The 22,039-nt window shown below is 40.0% G+C and overlaps 1 protein-coding gene across 1 annotated transcript in view; it reads right to left on the bottom strand.

Moving 5' to 3' along the window:
* Positions 1–16,575: 16,575 nt before the first annotated feature.
* COL22A1 (collagen type XXII alpha 1 chain) overlaps positions 16,576–22,039 on the bottom strand; it is a 570,107-nt gene continuing 564,643 nt past the window's right edge. The window contains exons 61-63 of the mRNA XM_036741444.1: positions 19,474–19,656; positions 17,870–17,947; positions 16,576–16,763 (exon numbers count right to left, since the gene is read on the bottom strand). Coding sequence (XP_036597339.1) covers positions 16,576–16,763; positions 17,870–17,947; positions 19,474–19,656 — 449 coding nt within the window. The remainder of the gene's footprint in view (positions 16,764–17,869; positions 17,948–19,473; positions 19,657–22,039) is intronic.

The following is a 22,039-nucleotide window of genomic DNA, read 5'->3' as shown; positions in this document are numbered from 1 at the left end:
AAGGTGGAGCGAAGTTTATACAAAACTACAATATAGAAGTGTGCTATAATAATGGAAAGACAGTAAAAGAATTTTGATGAGAGACATAGAGACACAGAGATACAGAAAGAGAGAGAGACAGACAGACAGAGAGAGACAGAGAGAAGAGAAAGAGAGGGGAGAGAGAGAGAGAGAGAGAGAAAGAGAGAGAGAGAGAGAGAGAACTCTTTCAGGTGGGGGTATCAAGAAGGGCATGGCATCTGAGCTAGGCCTTGGAGGACAAGAGAAAATTTAACAGGTGAAGATATGGAGCAGGCAAAGTCTGGGAATAGGGAACTGTGAGTAAAGGCATGGAGCAAGAAGAGGAGGATGAGGATAGGGGCAGTGAACTGAACATGGATTACATGAAAGGGAATATCATGAAATAAGGCTTATGTTGTAGTCAGTTTGTAGAGATTCTTAAATGCCAGTACAAAAAGTTTATATTTCATCCAGAGAGAAGAAAACTATGACGAATTCTGAAAGCATATTCCAAAGCAGGAAAACAGGCAGTTTACAATAGTGATGGGGTCTTTAAATATCTAGCCATCTGCTGAAGCAATTGGTGTTTGAAAAGCAAGCCGTCTGAGAAATGTCTGATGTACCTTGGTAAAGGTAGAACAAATGCTGAGGGAAATTTCTGGTCCTGATTCTAAGCAATAAAGAAGGGTTTCTTGCTGAAGTAGAAATGAAGACACCTTTGAAAGGAAGGGACCTTGTCCTCTTAGAATAGCCACACTTAGAGTACAGGACTAGATGAGGCATATGATCCTGGGTTCCAAGATAGGGCAGATGCAATTATGGAGCCAATGATCTTTAGAAAATAATGGAGAGCCAGATGTTGATGGCGATAGGGTCTGAACTGCCCAAAGGAAAAGACCATGTCTTTGGGATCTGGACGAAAAGCCCCTTGGACTTTCCCACATGGCCCAGGTCCCTGGTGTTCCCCTGGGGCAATCGGCCCTTCCCAGGTAATTAATTGCCCCTTCCTTGTCAGCACCTGGCCCCACCCTAAACTTTTTTTTAACATATTTTTTTTTTATTTTTAGTTTACCACACACGGTTCTACATAATTTTGAGTTCCAGATTTTCTCCCCTCCCTCCCCTCTCCCTCCCCAAGACGGCATGGAAGCTCATATAACTACCATGTACAACTTTGCATTGAATCAACTCATACACTAGTCAAGTTGTGGAGAAGAGTTATGACCAATGGAATGAATCATGAGAAAGAAGAGACAGAACCAAAAAAAAAAACCCCAAAAACAAAAACAAAAGAGAAGAAAAAAGGAGAGCATGCAGTGTGCCTCAATCTTAATTCAAACTTCACAGTTCTTTCTCTGGATGAAGATACCATTCTCCATCGTGAGTCCCCTGGAGTTGTCCTCACACCTTGCGTTGCTGAGAAGAGCAAAGTCTGTCAGGGTTGGTCCTCACAGAATCCATATATCTGTGGTTGTGTACAACGTTCTCCTGGCTCTGCTCCACTCACTCAGCATTACGTAGTGTAGGTTTTTCCAGGTTATTACGAAGTCTGTATCATCCCCATTTCTTATGGCACAAGAGTATTCCATTACCTTCATATACCACAGCTTGTTCAGCCATTCCCCAATTGATGGGCATCCCTTTGATTTCCAATTCTTGGCTACCACAAAGAGAGCCGCTATAAATATTTTTGTACATATGGGTCCCTTTCCCTCTTGTGTGATTTCTTTGGGATACAACCCTAGAAGCGGTATTGCTGGGTCAAAGGGTATGAACATTCCTATGGCTCTTTGGGTGTAGTTCCAAATTACTCTCCAAAATGGCTGGATCATCTCACAACTCCGCCAGCAATGTAACAATGTTCCAATTTTCCCACATCCTCTCTAGCATTTATCATCCTCCTGCTTTGTTATTTTAGCCAATCTTACAGGAGAGATGTGGTATCTAAGAGTTGTTTTGATTTGCATTTCTCTAATCAGTAGTGATCCAGAGCATTTTTTCATATTCCTATAGATAGCTTTAATTTCTTCCTCTGAAAACTGCGTGTTCATATCCTTTGACCATTTCTCACTTGGGGAATGGCTTGTATTCCTATATATTTGGCTCAGTTCCCTGTATATTTTAGAAATGAGGCCTTTATCAGAGATACTAGTTGTAAAGATTTTCTCCCAATTTTCTGCTTCCCTCCTAATTTTTGTTGCATTGGCTTTTTTTGCACAAAAACATTTCAATTTAACATAATCAAAATTATCCATTTTGCATTTTGTAATGCTTTCTATCTCTTGTTGGGTCATGAATTTTTTTCTTTTCCATAAATCTGATAAGTAAACTATTCCTTGCTTTCCCAAATTACTTATAGTATCAGCTTTTACTCCTAAATCATGAACCCATTTTGACTTTATTCTGGTATATGGTGTAAGATATTGATCTATGCCCAGTTTCTGCCCTACCATTTTCCAATTTTCCCAGCAGTTTTTGTGAAATAGTGAATTCTTAGCCTGGAAGCTGACCTCTTTGGGTTTATGAAAGGGTAGATTGCTATAGTTGTTGACTTCTCCATCTTGTGTACCTATCCTATTCCATTGATCCACACCCCTGTTTCTTAGCCAGTACCAGGTAGTTTTGATGACTGCTGGTCTGTAGTACAGTTTAATATCTGGTATGGCTAGGCCACCTTCTCTAGCATTTCTTTTCATTAATACCCTAGATATTCTAGACCTCTTGTTTTTCCAGATGAATTTTGTTTTTATTTTGTCCAGCTCAGTAAAATAATTTTTGGTAGTTCGATTGGTATGGCACTGAATAGATAAATTTAGGTAAAATTGTCATTTTTATTATATTAGCTCGGTCTAACCATGAGCAACTGATATTTTTCCATTTATGTAGATCTGCCTTTATTCGCATGAAAAGTGTGTGATAGTTATGTTCATATAGGCCCTGGGTTTGTCTTGGCAGATAGACTCCCAAATATTTTATAGTGTCTACAGTAACTTTGAATGGAATTTCTCTTTCTATCTCTTGCTGTTGGGCTTTGTCAGTAATGTATAGGAATGCTGAGGATTTATGTGGGTTTATTTTATATCCTGCAACTTTGCTAAAGTTGTTTATTATTTCAAGTAGTTTTTTACTTGATTCTCTAGGATTTTCTAAATAAATCATCATATCATCTGCAAAAAGTGATAATTTAGTTTCTTCTTTTCCTATTCTAATTCCTTCAATTTCTTTCTCTTCTCTTATTGCTACAGCTAATGTTTCTAGTACCAAATTGAATAATAGGGATGATAATGGACATCCTTGTTTCACCCCTGATCTTATTGGGAATGCATCTAGTTTATCCCCATTACAAATAATGCTTGTTGATGGTTTTAGGAAGATGCTATTTATAATTTTGAGGAAGGTTCCACTTATTCCTATGCTTTCTAGTGTTTTTAATAGGAATGGGTGTTGTACTTTGTCAAAGGCTTTTTCTGCATCTATTGAGATGATCATATGGTTTCTGCTAGTTTTGTTGTTGATATGGTCAATTATGCTAATAGTTTTCCTAATATTGAACCAGCCTTGCATTCCTGGAATAAATCCTACCTGATCATAGTGTATTATTCTCATGATGAGTTGCTGCAATCTTATTGCTAATATTTTATTTAAAATTTTTGCATCAATATTCACTAGAGAAATTGGTCTATAATTTTTTTTCTCTGTTTTGACTCTACCTAGTTTGGGTATTAGTACCATATCTGTGTCATAAAAAGAATTTGGTAGGACTCCTCCTTAACCTATTTTCCCAAATAGTCTACAAAGAATTGGAATTAGTTGTTCTTTAAATGCTTGATAGAATTCACATGTAAAACCATCTGGCCCTGAAGATTTTTTCCTAGGGAGTTCATTGATGGCATGCTCGATTTCTTTTTCTGAGATGGGGTTATTTAGAAATTTTACTTTCTTTTCTGTTAACCTGGGCAGTTTATGTTTTTGTAGATATTCATCCATATCTCTAAGGTTGTCAAATTTATGGGCATACAGTTGGGCAAAATAATTCCTAATTATTGTTTTGGTTTCCTCTTCATTAGAGGTGACCTCACCCTTTTCATTTTTGATACTGGTAATTTGATTTTCTTCTTTCTTTTTTTTAATCAAATTGGCCAAAGGTTTATCAATTTTATTGGTTTTTTCATAAACCAGCTCTTTGTTTTATTTATTAATTCAATAGTTTTCTTGGTTTCAATTTTATTAATCTCTCCTTTGATTTTCAGTATTTCTAATTTGGTATTTAATTGGGGGTTTTCAATTTGCTTTTTTTCTAGCTTTTTCAGCTGTATGCCCAGATCATTGATCTCCTTTTTCCCTATTTTATTCATGTAAGCATTTAGGGATATAGAACTTCCCCTAAGAACTGCTTTTGCTGCATCCCATAAGTTTTGGTATGTTGTTTCATTATTGTCATTCTCTTGAATGAAGTTATTAATTGTTTCTCTGATTTGTTCTTTGGCCCACTCATTCTTTAGAATTAGATTATTTAGTTTCCAATTAGTTTTTAGCTTATTTACCCTGGTTTTTTATTAAAAATGATTCTTATTGCATCATGATCTGAAAAGGATGCTTCGACTACTTCTGCCTTTCTGCACTGGATTGTGAGGTTTTTAATGCCCTAGTACATGGTCAATTTTTGAGTATGTGCCATGTACCTCTGAGAAGAAAGTATATTCCTTTTTATCCCCATTCAGTTTTCTCCAGAGGTCTATCATATCTGCCTTTTCTAAAATTCTGTTTACCTCCTTAACTTTTTTCTTATTTATTTTGAGGTTAGATTTATCAAGTTCAGAAAGGGGGAGGTTGAGGTCTCCCAATATTATAGTTTTGCTGTCTATTTCTTCCTGTAACTCCCTTAACCTCTCCTCTAAGAATTTGTATGCCTTACCACTTGGTGCATATATGTTAAGCAATGATATTGCTTCATTGTTTATGGTGCCTTCTAGCAGGATATAATGCCCTTCCTTATCTCTTTTAATTAAATCTATCTTTACTTTTGCTTTGTCTGAGATTAGGATTGCTACACCTGCTTTTTTTACTTTAGCTGAGGCACAATATATTTTACTCCAGCCTTTGGGTTACTTGTAAACAGGATATTGTAGGATTATGGTTTGTAATTCATTCTGCTATCCGCTTCTGTCGTATGAGAGTGTTAATCCCCTTCACGTTCAGAGTTATGATTTCCATTTGTGTCTTTTTCTCTATCCTAGTTCCCCCTGTTTATGCTTTTATTTCTCCCTTTCCCCTTCTCCTCCTCAACAAAATTTTGCTTTTGACCGCCGCCTTCCTCAATTTACCCTCCCTCTTTATTCCCCTCCCTTATCTTACCATTTCCCACTTGCTACTTCTCCACTCTCTTCTGACCACCCCCCTTCCTTTTTCCCCCCTTCTCCTCCTACTTCCCGTAGGACAAGTTAGATTTCTAAACTTAACAGAGTATGTTATTCCCTTCTTGAACTAGATCAGATGACAGTAAAGCTCAAATACTGCTCTTCTCCCTCCCTTCTTTCCCTCTACTATAATATGTTTTTGTGCCACTTCATTCGGTGTAATTTGCCCTTTTCTACTACCTCCTTACCTCTTCTCTCATAGTCTTCCCTTTACATCTCTTACTTATATTTTTTATCTTTACATCAGTTAATTTATACAGGCATTCACAACCTATGTATATCCTTTTCAATTGTCATAATAGCTGTACCATTCTCAAGACTGACATATATATGTATATATATATATAAAACATACATAAGATGATCTAATCCCACTTAAAGATGCAAACCACCTGCCCTTATTGGTTAATAAGGTTTGTGGGGTTTTTCCCCCTGGTTACCTTTTTATGTCTCTCTTGAGTTTTGTATTTGGAGATCAAATTTTCCATTTAGTTCTGGCCTTTTCATCAGGAAGGTCTGGAATTGCCTTATTTCATTGAATATCCATCTCCTTGCCTGAAAAATTATGCTTAGTTTTGCTGGGTAGTTGATCCTTGGTTGTAGTCCCAGCTCCTTTGCCCTTTGGAATATCATATTCCAATTTCTCCTGTCTTTTAAGGTGGAAGCTGAGAGATCCTGCATGATCCTGACTGTAGTTCCACGATACGTGAATTTCTTCATTTTGGCTGCTTGCCGTATTTTCTCCTTGAGTTTATAGTTCTGCAATTTGGCTATAATATTTCTTGGTGTTTTCAGTTTGGGATCTCTTTCAGGCGGTGATTGGTGAATTCTTTCAATGACTATTTTGCCCTCAGGTTCTAGGACCTGGCAGTTGTCTTTGATAATTTCTTCAAAGATACTGTCAAGGCTTCTTTTTTCATCGTGGATTTCCAGTAGACCAATAACTCTTAAATTGTCTCTCCTGGATCTATTTTCCAGGTCAGTTGTTTTCCCAATCAGGTATTTCACATTTTTTTTTCTTTTTGTTCATTCTTAACGTTTTGCTGTACTACTTCTTGGTGCCTCATAGATTCATTAGCTTCCACTTGCTCAACTCTAATTTTTAATGAGTTAGTGTTTTCATTTTGCTTTTGAGTCTCCTTTTTCAATTGGTTGATTTTACCTCTCAAGGTGTCATTTTCTCTATTTAGATTCTTAATCTCTGTGGCCATTTCACCAATCTTATTCTTTAGGAAGTTTTCCATTTTTTCCATGTTTTCTTTTAACTCCCTAATTTAGTTTTTAAAATTCTCCTTTAGCTCTTCCAGCAATGCTTTTTGGGCTGGAGACCAGTTCACATTACCTTTTGAGGTATCAGACACATCTATAGTGTCATTACTGACCTCTTCCATATTGGTATTTTGATCCTGCCTGTCTGCATAAAAAGAATCTATTGTCCTCGGTTTTTTTGTGTTCTTCTTCATGTTTGTTGTTTTGTCTTTTCATGGCTTTACAACAAATTTCTGCCTATGGGCCTCAGGGCTCTCTGTCCCAGCTTTCCTATTCTGGGGATTATGAGTCTAGAATTATAGCCTTCAGTTTCCTGAGGTGTGGGGGAGGGGTCTGGCTCCCTGGCGTCTCACTCCCTATGGGTGCTCTCCAGCACTTGCTTTTCAGCAATGGTCTCAGCTGTTTGTTGTTTGAGCTGATCTCTGGCACTTCCCCTGGGGGAGCAAGATTACGTCTGGGCTCTTGGTGTTGACCCCTTACAACTCTGCCCCTCTGGGACTAATGAACTTCTACTATTTGTCCACTGAAGCCCCACTTCTTTTTCCTCTGTTCCAGCTTTCTTTTTTTCCCCCCCGAGGAATTCTCTGGGTAGGGAGGGGAGGGATTAGAGCCATTTACCTGGCCATTATGTCTCCCGGAAGTTCAAGACGCCGAGTTTCTGGGCTGCAAGCATCAGGAGTTGGTGTTTTCCCAGCCGGTGGCGTTGCGCTGCCTCTCCTCACTTCCACAGACTGCCGTCCTGCGTTGGGAGGCCTGGGGATCTCTGCCGGTTTCGGGAGCCCAACTTTCTCCCAGCCTGTCTCCCACATGGATTTCCCAGCCGGCTGCTTCCCTTTGGTCTGGAGCAGCTCCGCACGACCGACACTGAGCACTCTCAGAGCCTACAGATTCGTGCCTTTGGCCTTTCAGACTCTCCCAGCTCAGAAATTTGCCCCACGCAGACTGCTCGCAGTTTCTGACTCTCTCAAATTTGCTCAAATTCACTTTTTTATGGGAATCTGACAAATCTAATAAACCATCCTTGCGAGAGAGCTCCAGTAAGAAACTGCCTTCATGTGGCCATCTTGGCTCCGCCCCTCCGACTTTTGCACTGTTAATTCTATCTAGACCCCTTCTCTGTGTCTTCCCTACAAAAGCTTCTTTTTTTCTCCATTAAGTTGCTCAGATTCCTTAAGAGTCTGACCGATATGGTAGATTTTTAGATTAATGCCCTGACCTGTGCTCTAATAAATTTTGCCTTTGGCTGAAAGAAGGTGTGGGTCAAATCCATTTGGTCAGGACCAAATTGTTGCTATTTTGTGGTCCCAGCACCCCTAAATCTCAACAGCGTGGTGGCACATGCTGGTATTCCCAGATACAAGGGAAGCTGCAGCTGATGGATCTCATTCTCAGGAGTTCTGAGCTGCAGTGGGTTGTTTGGTATTAATATCATGAACCCTTGAAAGCAGAGGTTGGCTAAGAATCGAATCAGGCCAGGTTGGAAAATGAAGCAAGTGAAATTTCCTGAGCTGATCTAGTAGGTGCTAAGTTTCTCTAAGTTTTCCTTGGAAGATAGCTCTACTCTTCCAGCTAGGTAGTCCAGTAAATAGAGTATGGAGTCAGGAAGGCTTGAGTTCAAATTCTATCTCACACATTTACTAGCTCTGTAATCCTGGGCAAGTCATTTAACCTCAGTTTGCCTTAGTTTCCTCATTGTGACGATCGAATGAGAATATTTTTGGAAAGCACATAGCCTAGTGCCTGGCACACAGTAAAGGCTTGATAACTGCTTATCCCCAAACTTTCCCCAATTTTGAGATGTCTAAAAGGCCACTGGTCATACTAGTCTATAGCTCAAAAGACAGATTAGCGCAGGGTGTAAAGGTCTGAGCATCTTTTGAAGACAGAGAATAACTGAACCCATGGGAACTGATGTGATTACCAAGTTAGATAATCTAGAGGGAGAAGAGAAGAGGGCTCAGGACTGAGCCTTAGGAGGCACTTGTGGTTAGCTCAGCTTTTTAATTTGTTAAATCTAGCCTCCAGGGAGCTGAAATGAATCTCTTAGGATCATACAGTTAGCTGGTAAATAGGCCGGGACTATTACATTTATCTGCTGACTTCCAGTCTAATGCTATCTATTTCCACTGTCCTAATCCTCAGAAGTGTGGCTCAGGGGCAGAATTCTATGGTATCAACAACCTAGTACAAAACTCATTGCAATCACAGGCTAGCATAATGTAGCAGCAAGAATTTCAGATGTGGATTCAGGTGCCTGGGGTCTGTTGTAAGAATTGGTTTTTATTTCCTTCTATTCCTCCTGCAAATTTTGGTTAACTAAAAGTCTATCCTAATATTAGTCTCACCTGACCAAAAACTGTCTCATGGGATGTGCAAATTTACTTTAGAGCCTTCAATATTCCATAGTTAAGAACCAAGAGGAAGAATCTTAACTGTCCCTGACTCCTTGGTGGCATGTAAATCTTCCTCCTGGATTAGTCTATTTGCAAATCCTCTCAATGTAGTGTAATCTGTAACCTGATTTAGTTTAATAGAGTTGTTTGATGACATTTGTTTCCTTGGGGGATGTATGAGATTATGACTCTGTTTACCTAAGTTTGTTCAACTTTTATGACATTGTAGGAAGCACTTGATCGTGCATCTACCTTTTCTTTTAACTTATATGGCCTAAGAGCTATGTACAAAGTTTGCAGTACATAAAAGAAGTATTTGTCATTCGGATAAAATTTTACCTCTAAGAAGCTTTGTCAGAATTCTCATGATCAGGTTTTCCTTGAAGCCTGAACCTATGCTTGGACATAATAATAAAACCTAAGTTTTTACCTCTGTATTTACTTGAGAACCATTAACAAAAATGTATCTCCTGCTATTCAGTTGTGTCTGACTCTTCATGAACCTGTGGAACACAGCATGCTGTAATGTTAATGGAATAAGAAGATCTTCCCCTTTCATTAATAGGCTAATGTGACCCTATGTGTTCAATCACAGCTGTGATACATCCTGAAGTTACAAAGAGCCCATTGGGCGAGGAACTTGCCTAAGGAGGAACTTACTTAAAGGGGAAGCTTGCTTAGGGGGAGGCTTGCTTGCAGGAAGGCTCTTGTACCTTTTGGTACTCAGCTAATTAGGCGCTGAGTCAGGAAGGTTGTGATGGCTTCTGGCTCTGAACCTATTAGCCAAAAGTGTACATATACCCTGAGGCAAGATTTTGCTTTGGGGGTTCACTTATGAGAAGGATTTTTGATTCCCAGGACAGGACTCTGAGTAGCCATTTGTTCAGAGCAACCCCTCCTCCCACTACTCAGATGTATCTGTGCTCCCCCATCCAGTGGTGTATGTAGGTGGTTGTATTACTTTGATCAGACAGCTGGAGCCCTGTCTATCAGTCTTGGTGCTAATTTCTCTGCTTGTTTTTTCTCAAAGTTGAGGGTGCTGACCTTTCCCCTGAACTAGTGAATGTAAGTAAGGATTGTTGACCCCTTAAATTTGTCTTTCCTTTAAGACAATTAGATCAAAGAACCAGTGCTAGCAAACCATCCTGGGCGTGCCAGGGTACATGCCAATATTGTCCATAGGGGTTTCTTGGCAAAGATACTGGAGTAATTTGATATTTCCTTCTCTAGTGGATTAAAGCAAATAGAGTTTAAGTGACTTGCCCATGGTTTCACTATCTAGATGATAAGAGCACCAGGTCTGGAATCAGGAAGTCCTGAGTTCAAATCTAGCCACAGACACTAGCCTGTGTGACCCTGGGCAAGTCACTTAAACTCAGTTTGCCTAATAGACCACAGAAGGAAATGATAAATCATTCCAGTATCTTTGCCAAAACTCCATGAGCAGTATGGTCCATGGACTCATGAAAAGTTGGACAGAACTGAATGGCTGAAAAACAACAACCCACCACATCGACTCAGAAAGGAGATATTTCTGCTATAATAGACCCGGCTCTTAGAATTCATCTAGTCCAATCCCCTCATTTTTAATGAAGCTGGAACTAAGGACCAGAAAAGTAATTTGTTCAAGGTATTTCCAACAGTAACATGGCTGAATAAACCTTCCAGTCAGCGTTCAAGTTTTATATACTTTTAATAACCCAATTTCACAACAAAATCAGTGGGAAACACAGCTTCATAAAATAGCACCATGATTGAAGACTGAAAACAATCTCTCATTCTAAGAAAGGAAGGGAGGGAGGGAAATAGGGAGGGAGAAAAAGAAGAAAGAGAAAAGGGGAGGAAAAGACAATAATTTGGAAGCAGCCCTGAAAGTTTTAAAGAAGGATCAAAAAGAAATTTTCAAATAACAAATAATACCAACTTCAACAATTTAACAAATACACTCTCCTTCCCATGAGTGATTTTTTTTAAAGCAAGAAAGAGTGAGAGAGACACATTTGGTATTCCGTCCTAGGCTTAGTCAGAAAGATTCATATACTAGATATAAAGCATTAAAGCATCCTTTGCAGAAATATATCCCCAACTCTACCTCCCTCCCTTTCTAAACACAAACACCCAGCTCTTAGAGGCTGTGCACTTCACCACTAAAGCCTGTAGATCTGTGTGGTGGAATACTGAGTTAGTAGAAGGAAGCTGCACAGTGTTATAGACAAAGAATTGGAATCAGGAAACCTGGTTGAATCCTGGTACTCACTGGCTGTGTAACCTTGGGTTAGTTTCTTCACCTCCATAAATGTCAGTTTTCTCATCTTAAAAAAAAAAAACAGGGATCACAACACCCATATGACCTACTTCCCTGGGCTTTGAGGAGGGAAGTGCTTTGTAAACATTGTTGGGGAGAGGCAGGGAAGGGAGTTCCTATGATTATCATTCTAGCATTGTTTGCAATACTGAGTATCTATCTGTAGTTTAAAAGGTGAGCAACCACAAGACTGGCCCAGGATCAGTGTGCTGATCTCCAAAGATTTTGGGTGCCAAGATCATCCATTGGGAAGAATCTTTGAGGCAGACAAGTGGCTATGCTAGGGAGGCTATTGAGAAAGATGGGGAATCAGCTAACAACTTTAACCCCTCTCTTGTCTCTGTCTCTCTTTCCCTTGTTTAGAGTTCTTATACTATTCCTCTGGATAATTTCCCATCTAAAGAAGCCAGATGTGCAGGGCCAGTGGCCTAGGACAATTGTGGCCTAGCTGAATCTTCTACATTGCAATTAGTGGTATTCCTTGAATGGGTTTCCCATCAATCCCTCAAAAAAAAAGAGACCCTGAATCTGTTCCAATTCTGATAGATTGAGTTTATTCCCTAGTGGTAAGCAAAGTCAGCTTAATCCTATTGACTTCTAAGGGGCATAGAACAGCAAAAATTGGGAGGAGATAGAGGTTAAGTGATAAGACCTCAGGGCCTAATTGAAAGCCAGCCTCAGGGGACCAAAATGTCATCTTTAAACACATTCGGATATTCATAGCAAAGGTCCTTCCTACTTCAAAACACAGCTGAGCAGCAGATATAGAACAATGAAGAGGCACTGGCACTGGCAGTCACAAGATCTGGATTTCATCCATGCCTCTGACATTAGCCCCCAACCTCTCTGCGCCTCAGTTTCCCCTTCTATAAAATGAGAGAGTCAGACTAAACTCTTTTCCAGTTCTAACATTCTATGTTCTAAAGTCTCTTCTTGTTTTAACATCCTCTATTAGAGAATCCCTTCCAGTTCTGGCATCCTTGGTTCTAAGGTCCCTTCCATCTTGAACATCTTATATGCTAAGGTTCCTTTGGAGTCTAACATACTATATTTTAAGGTCTCTCATCTTTAACATTCTCTCCATGCTTTTACACTTATTAAATATGGGCCAGGCTTCTCCTGAGTCTCAATTTCTTCAGTGGAAAAATGGAGATAGAAATAGAGTAAGACTGTTGTGAAGAAAATGCTGTGTAATACAGAAATGTGAATTTGTCCATACTACTTTTAGCTAGTAAGGGGCAATGCTAGGATTTTCATGCAGGGCATCAGACTCCAAGTCCAATGCACTTTGCAGTACTCAAACACACACAAAAAAAGCCCAGCTCTAACAAGACCCCTTCTAGCCCACCAGTCAGTCAGTCAATAAGCATTTGTTAAGGGCCTACTATGTGCTAGGCTAAGTACTCCGTGAAACCTTTCTGGGTTTCTACCAGCCATACATGATCACCCAAAGGAATTCAATAACATTTATTAAGCACCTAGTGCATTCCAGTTTCCCTGCCAAGCACTGGTGATCTGTTCTGGGAATCCCCAAGGCACTAGGTTTACATCTCTCACAGACTCAGATGCTCTGCTTTGTAGTAGAGATGTTCTTGGACATTTTTCTGCTAGACAGTAAGCTCCTTGAGGGCAGGCAATGACCTCATGAAATCCATCTGGGTACCAGTAGTCTTAAATTTGGGGCTGGCCCAGAATAGGAGCATAGGGAAAGTTTATGGAATTGAACTATTGAAGATATTAGCTTGGAGGATCATTCCAGTTAAGTGGATGGCAGGGCTTTGCACCAACTGCAAACCTTCTAGAATGTAGGTATCTGAAATGGCATTAGATTGCAGCTCAACACAATTGTAATTTAACAACTCACAATTATAGTAACATTAACAACAGCAACAAAGCACATTCGTATAGCACTTCAAGGCTTGCAAAGTGTTTCTCCTCCAATAACCCAATGATGTAAGGAGTACAAACATGATGGCACCCATTTTACAAGTGAAGGAACTGAGATCTGTTCCACTCTCACAATGTCAGAGGTAGGCTGTTTGAAAGGATAACAACATAATGGATGTGAAAAAAAACTTGGAAAACCTAAAACACTGTATACTAGGAAGTGATATTATTAGTATTGTGATTATCATTTATTATTTATTTCTCTAAAAATTTCCTCCCCAGATGCCTCACTGTGGTGTTGGTAGGTGATGGGAGGGCTTCTCAAAGGTTATGTCAATGGACTATAAATACTGGCAATTCCCTTCAGCCTGAAAAGGTCTGACTGGCAAGTACCGTGTCCTCCTACGGGCCCTCTCCATGTTGGTCCAGTCCAGCCAAGTGCAGAAAGACTCATCACCAGAGAGAGCTGGCCACCAGGGGATCAATATTCCTGGCCACAGTAATTCATTAAGGTTTGGAGAAGCTGTGATCTCCAGTGGCGAAACATCTACATTGAAGAAACCACAGGTCCTTAAAAGTATAGAATGGCCAATGTTGTCATTCTAGCCCTCCGAGCACCTAGCATCATTCTAGGCAGTATAACAAACCATAAGTATCATCTAGTCAAACCACTATGGGAGCAAGACTACTCTATGCAACAGCTTTGACAAGTGGTCAAGCCAGCCTCTCCAGGAAAGTTTCCCTTGACACACAGTTGAGAACTCTTACTATATGTTCAAAGAATGGACAACTGAGTCCTCAGCAGGCTTTGAAGTTGGTTTAAGAGCCGCACATCCAGGGTTAGAGCCTTTCACTTCCGGCACTGGTTTTTTTTTCCCCTTAAATCTCTCTGAATACTTCTTATTTTATGTTTGTATTATAATTATGTCCTTTCTTTGTCTTTTCTCTCCCCACGTTACTTAAAAGCAAAATCTGTGTCTTATTCATCTGTGCATCCCCTACTGCGGTGCTGAGCTCAGGGCCATGATCATAGCAGGCATTAGAAATATGTGGGCAGAAGGGATTTGCCACTCTCTTGGAAAGGCTTTGCTCCCATTGCTTAAGTCAATAACCCATGGCTGAAAGGAACAGGAATTCTTTTAGACCACAGGTAGCTCACTGGGGCTGCTGCAGCTGTCTGTGCTCCAGGGCCCAGTGTGCCAGTGAAGCCAGTGATTGATTTGTCTTGCTTCAGGATTAGCCCTCTGAGTTGGCACAACAATTTGCATCTGAATAGCTTTTCCACATCTAAAAAAAGGGTATTTTTCCTCAAGGACATAGCAAACATAGGCTCTAAGATCACAGGATTTAAAGCTATAAGGGGCTTTGGAGATCATCCAAGCCAATCTCATTTTACAGAAGAGGAAACTGAGACCCAAAGAGGATGTGCTTAGGGTTCTGACAGGTAAGTGAGCAGAGATGGGATTATAATCCTGGTGCATTAGAGATACTTAGGTGGGATGCTGGGCCTGGAGTCAGCAAGGCCTGGGTTTAAATCTAGCCTCAAACACTTACAAATAACCTCTGTCTGCCTCCCCATGCAAAATGGGATAATAACAGCACCTGCCTCCCTGGGTTATTTGGGACTTAAATGAGATAATATTTGTAAAGGGCTTAGCACAGTATCTGGCAAACATTAAGCACTTGATAAGCCCTCCCTTCCTTCCTTCCTTCCTTCCCTCCTTCCTTCCACTACTCTCCAAACTAAAGGTTCTTTACATTTCAGTCTCAGTGACTGGAAAACAAATGTACTTTGTATGTATACAGAAATTTTCATTCAAAGATATGATGCTCAACAATATTAAAAAAATGTGCTGGAAAACAGATTAACCCTATTTTGGAGTTGGAGACACTGAGCCTCTGAGAGGTTAAGGATACGAATTATTATGAACTTTGAAAATCTTAAAGCACCATGTCATTATTTATTATCATAATTATTATTCTCTGACTCCATTCACATATCTACACCCTCCATCCCCACTCCAAACCTGTGTCAGAATCACAGAAATTGTAGAGGCAGGGATTGGCATATAAGCTCAGTTTGTAAATAATAGCCCACAGATTTACAAAGAAATCCTAAAGGAAACAAAGGGTAATTATGGGCAAATCTCTGTCCTTCTTTGTCCTCAATTCCTTCCACATGTTTTTCATTGACCTGGTCACTCCAAGAAAGCCTAGTAAGTTCCTTCTGGTCATTAAAACAACAGCAAGTGTCTATTCTTCGTGAGCATGGAAGAGTCAGATTACTGTATTTTGCGTGTCCTAGAGAGCTATTTCATCCTCTGAATACCAGAAATCCATTAGGAAAGGACAGTGTTTTCCACTAGTGTGTCCATTTCTTTTCCTAGAAAAAAATATCTGTTCTTCCTCCTCTCCTTGCTTCTTCATGTGGGTCTTTCATCAGTGGTAGTTTTCTTAAAGATTGACATTGAGAATCTATGTAGACCATCAGCTGACTGGACGACTTCCTTTCAACTACTCCCTCTGGATTGTGTTAACATATGGAGAAAAACCCCAAATTCCTAGCACCAAGAAAAGAATCAGAAACCTGAGAGTTCAACTAGCCCAACTCCTACCTGAGTAGGAGATCCCTTTATGTCATAAGATTCGAAGCTGGAAGGCATTTGAGAGATTATCTAGTTATAGCCTTTCATTTTACAGGTGAGTCAACCCAGGGTCCAAGGTGAAAAGACTTTGTCCAACCAAGGTCACATGGATAGTAAGCTGTTAACAGAGCAGGGATTTGAAGCCATGCCCTCTGACTTTAAGTATAGTGACCTTTCCATTACACTACCAAGCCTTTCCTGGACACAATGATGGGAATCCATTGCCTCCCAAAACAGCCCATTTCACTTGGGGTCAGCTCTGACTGTTAGGAAATTTTCCCTGACATGGAACTTCGGTCTGCTTCTCTGTAACTTTCTCCTATTGTTCCTGATGCCAATCTGAATAAAACAAAAACACAAAGTAGGGGGAAGAAAAGATACCATGTGCTCTGACATTAGAGATGAGAAAATAAAACCCTCCCATCTCACATAAAGGATATAAAATAGTCATCATAATAATTAAGGATAAAAATATTAACCATCACAATAATAATAATAATCTGACCGACCGGCAGCATCTGTTGGTTTTAATCATTTAGAAAGCTTCCCACAACAAATAAAAAGTGACATCATGGCCCAGGAGATCTGTGAACCCCTGGTTTCCTCTTCAGTTCAAAGTTCAAGTTTCAGAAAATCCTCCTTAAGTCTCCTAGGCCTCCTCAGTGTCCCTTAACATTGCCAGGTCGGGCTGCGAGACTCGCGAAGTAAGCACACTGAGAGGGGTCACATTGTCCGCTGGGGCCGGGGGGTCCTGGAGGGCCAGGGAGGCCAGCTTGTCCTGCTTCTCCCTGAGGACCAGGGCTCCCAGGAATGCCATCTTTCCCATAGCCAGGCTCCCCAGGCTGACCTAGTCCACAGAACAAAAGAAATATAGATTGGTTAAGGCTTCTTCCAAGAGGAAAGATCCCTGTGCTCACAGCCAGATCTCCTATTTATTTAACCAATCAGAAAGATAGATGTTAGCTAAACATACAATATTTAGAACAAGAGTTTTTATTGCTGGGTATGTTACCAAGTCTCTGCCAGACTCATCTGATCTTAAGCAACTTATAGGAAAACTTCAGTTAATTAGAACCTAATAAGACTGAATCATGGGCTACCTGAAATAGTTTAAACATTCTGTTTTCAGGGGAAAGAAGTAAATATATTTTTAAAAGCTCCAAACAGGAATTTGCTTAACACACACACACACACACACACATACATACATATACATAAACACATGAAATGACCAAGCACATTCAGTTTTATTCATCTTTTTCAATCTCTATTCCTGACCAAAGTATACTTATACTCAGAATGAACATGCCACATCCTCAATAAGGAAAAATGAATCTTAATAATGAATTTTACTTTTAGAACTTATCAGAGTGTTAGAACATAATGTCAGAATTGGGGGAAGCCTTAAAACATATAACAGGAGAATATGGAATATATAACATTAGCAGTAACAAGCCTTAGAACAGAGAACTTTAGAACACAGATCACAGAATACTTTAGGTGGGATGGAATTTAGAGCATATAAAAGTGCAGAATGATGATGAAGAGGGAAGGGACCAGAGAATAAAGAATTCTGAAGTTAGAAGGACCTTTGGCATCAGCTAGGCCAACACTCTTAGTTGACAAAGGAGGAAATGGAGACTCAAGGTCATACAGACAGCAGGAGAACCCCAGTCTCCTTATTCCTAACTCAGTACTTACTCCGTTGCACCCCATTCTTCTATTAAAGGATGGCAGACTCAAGCATTTAAGAAGAAAAAAGGATAATGGCTTTGGGCAAATCTTTAAGGAGAAATTTGAATTCACCAGAATTGATCTTCACCATACCTTCCTACATTGCTTATGCCATTTCAAAAGTACTATGACCATCTGATGTCTACTACCTTTTTTCTAGCTCTTTTCTCCATGGAGGCTGCACATCTTCATCTATAAGAATCTGGCTAGCAAACCTACCTGGTATTCCAGGAGGTCCTATTTCTCCTCGTTGGCCAACTCCAGGCTCTCCTTGATCACCCTTTGCACCACGTTCACCTAGAAAAAAGATACATAAGGTGGAGAAATTGTTGTTTACATATTTTGTTATTTCCACATTGGCTTTAACTGTTGCTGTAGCTATGATTCCATAGTGTACTGAAGTCCTTTGTATCAAACTGTGAATAAGAAATCTCTGCCAATAATGACCTTTCATTTAACAAACAAAAAAACACGGGCAAAACATTCAGTGACACAAATGAATAAAATCAATTTAGATTCATACAATGTTAGAGCTGGAAGAGACCTTAGAAATTAGAATATTAGAACTAGAGGAGACCTTACAATGAAGAATTTTAGAACACAGAGTACAGAATATTAGAATTGGTAGGAACTTTAGAATGTGGAATATTGGAGTGAAAACCATAAAGTGGAGAGATGCAAGGGATCTTAGTATAGGGGTGGGGAACCTGCAGCCCCCAGGACACATGTGGCCTTCTAGGCCTTTTGACTGAGTCCAAGTTTTCCAGAATAAATTCTTTTATTAAGGGGATTTGTTTTGTGAAGTTTGGAGTCAGTCAAAGGGCTGCACTTGAGGACCTAGAGGGCCACATGTGGCTTAAGGCTGCAGGTTCCCCATCCCTGCCTGAGAACATACAATTTTAAGATATATAACACATAATGTTAGAAATAGAAGAGATCATGAAACACAGAATATTAGAATATGGAACACAAAATATTAAGAGTTCAACTTAGTCCAGGGTGGGTGAACTTGTTTTAAAGATATTTTTACAATTGCATTTCAATATAATTGGTTTCATTTATAATCCTACATTTTTTATACATTTAAAAACATTATTCTAAGAAAGGGTCCATAGGCTTCACTAGATTGACAAGAGGATCCATAACACAATAAAAGGTTAAGACCCCCTGATCTCATTCAACTCTAGTTCAACAGGCCCAGAGAAATGAAGCAACTTGTACAAAGTCACAGAGTTAGTGGCTAGGGATAGAATCCAGGTCCCCTGAATTTACATCCCCTGTTGGATAATTGAACAAATGGATGAACAGAGGCAATGGGAAGGAAGCAGTCACTGAAAAATAAGAGATGGAAGGGTGCCAAATTATCTTTCCCTCTTTTACAAGTGTATCCCTGCTGGGAAGACAAAAGTTACCAAAAACAAAGTGATTGGAATGACTCATATCTGTATAGTATTTAAGAATTTACAAAGTGTTTTTCTTATAACAGTGCTGAAAAGCAGGTAGGACACATTATTCCCATTACCACTTTGCAGATGAGGGCACCTGGGGTTCAGAAAGGTTAAAGACTCACCAAATAGTTTCACATAGTGAGTTAGTGTTGGAGCAGGAACTTGTACCCAGATCTATGGAGTACAAGCTCCTTCTCCTAAATTATGTAGTATGCTGTGATATAATCTGTTTAGCCATTGACAGATGGGGCTCAGTGAACAGAATCTGCTATTGCTGGGATACCTTTCTTATTCTAGTTTCCCTCCTCCTTATAATTCCAGACTAAACAAATAAGTCTCTTTTGGCACTTGCCTGGACATTCCAGATTCTCTTACCTTTGGGCCCCATGGGGCCTGATGGCCCTTCTAGGCCCACTTGTCCAGGCCGACCTGGTTCCCCCATAGGACCTATTCTTCCAGGAAGGCCATCTTTTCCAGGAGGTCCAGGGGGCCCTGGTCGGCCCTGAGTTGCTCTGACATGTGCTGGTGGCATTTGGGCCAGGAGGTATGCTAGTTTGGCTGTGGAGAAGAAAAAACATAAAGAGATTTATTTGAGAGAAATACCATTAGGACTTTAGGGACCCAAGCTTCACAGAAGCAGAAGAGATGCATTATTGAGATGCTCAGAATCTGATGCCCATCACCACTGACATTTATATGATGCTATGAAGATATTTGGCAAGAGTAAAAGATAAAAGACAGCCTGATAGGTATCCATGAATCAGTAGTTCAGTGTTGCCCCTTGGAGGTTTGTGAATTGATTTCAGGGATTCTGTGAACATGGGTAGGAAAAAGATTACACATTCATTTTCACTCACTTCTTACTGAAATTTAGCATTTCCTTCAATTATGAATTTTGGTGCCAAAAAGTAGTAGAATTAAGCTTCATCAGACTGTGTCAAAGAGGACTAGGACATGAATAAGATCAAGAACCTCTGTTCTAGCATGTTGGTTAGAATCACATCATCCCCGATCATCAATTAGGAAGGAGCTCAGAGGCCATCTGGTTCAAGCCACACTTGGATAGGAATCCCTTCTACAAGATCCTTGGCAAGGAAGGTGTCCGCTGAGGGGAAACTCACTACCTTGAGAGGCAAGACATTTCACTTTTGAATAATTGTAATTCTTAGGGAGTTTTCCTCAGAAGTAGCCTCACTCTGCTGTTCTGAAACTTCTGTCATTCTTATTTCAGCCCTCTGAAACCAGGCAGAATAGATTTAATCTTTTGTATGACAAAAGTCATACAAATCTGTACTTTCAAGTCTTTGAAGACCACTATCATGTTTGCTCTCATCTGTGAGATATAAGGCTTTCACACTCTTTTGTACTAAGTTGAGTAGGCACTGAGTCAGGAGGCTTGTGATGCCTTCTGGCTCTGAGTAATGTATATATACTCTGAATTGGTATTTTGCTTTGGGGGTTCACTTATGAGAAGGATCTTTTGATTCCCTGGTCAAGACTCTGAGTAGCCATGTGTTCAGACCCCCTGACTGCTCAGATGTAAAGGCTGTCTCGATCCAGTGGTGTATGTAAAATGTATAGCAATATTGCTTTGATTCGGGCAGTTGAGAGCTCTATCTGTTGGTCTTTGCTAATTTCTCTGCTTGTATTTTCTCTGATGTTCAGGGTGCTGACTTTTCCCCTGAACTAGTGAATGTCATTAAAAGTGAGATAGTTGACCCCTTTAAAGATGCCTTCCTTTAGAACAGATCAAAGAACCTGTGCTAGCAGGACATACTGGGTATGCTAGGATGCCTGCTGCTACACTTTCTCATTGGAGGTCTTCGACATGGGGCTGGATGATGACTTGTTGGGCATGCTATTGAAGGGGGATTCTTTCTGTGCATCACTCAGATTAGATGGCTGCTAATCTCACTTCCAATTCTGGAATTCTATGATTCTGTGACTGTGCAGGTTGCATATTAGCTTTTTTTACTTTTTGTTGAATCAAATCCAAGATTCAAAGTTGGGTTTCTAACTCCAAGTTCAGCCTTCCTTCTACTACACATACTATTTCTTAAAATCTTTCACTGATTTCTTATTTCTTCTAAATTCCTTCACCTTGCATTCAAGGCTTTCCACTGTTTAGTTCCAACCTACTTTCCAATTATCTCATGCTACTCTTCCCTTTGTGTACTCCACACTCCAACCAAACTGAACTGCTATCTATAATTTCATCATGCCTTTTTTGGACTCGCTGTACCTTCACAAGATGTCTTTCATTCCTAGAACTATCACCCTCACCCCAGCTCCCCAATACACAAGCATTTCCCCCACCTGACCCCTCCATTCCTTCCTCCAAGACCTAGCCGAGGCACCACCTCCTCCAGGAGGGCTAGCCTGATCCTTCCAGGTGAAAATGATACAGACCTCCTCTAATCTCTCATTATCCTGTTTGACCTATCTTGTTTACTCCATTTGCTATATGTTTTATTATATATTTTTGTATATATAGATACTTCATTGTATCTATTAGACTATAAGCTTCTCGAGGATAGGGACTGTGGCTTTTTAGAATCCTTGCATGATTAGCAAGAGGCCCTGAACACAGGAGGCCCTTTAGAATGATTTGCACAACCATCCTGTGAGTTTATAGAAAAAGCATTATTAATCTTATGTTGAAGAAGAGAAAACGGACTCAGAGAGAACACAGGGTCTTGCATATTTTTGTTACTGCTATTTTTGTTGGGAGTTCCCAAAGTAGAAACTCTCTTCACTAATGCAAACTGGTAACTTAATTCTTCTACAATTTAAAGTCTTAGAGAATGGCCTGGGTGTCATGTTAAGTGATTTACCTATCATCACACAGCTAGTAAGCCTCAGCGGCAATGTTTGAACCAAGACCTTCTTTACTCCAAGGCTCCCTGGTCCTCTATGGTCTTTCATGAATTGCTCATAGATA

This window comes from Trichosurus vulpecula, chromosome 1 (assembly GCF_011100635.1).
Source record: "Trichosurus vulpecula isolate mTriVul1 chromosome 1, mTriVul1.pri, whole genome shotgun sequence".
In the NCBI taxonomy this organism is placed as follows: Eukaryota; Metazoa; Chordata; class Mammalia; order Diprotodontia; family Phalangeridae; genus Trichosurus; species Trichosurus vulpecula.
This window is presented reverse-complemented; position numbering and strand designations above follow the sequence as displayed.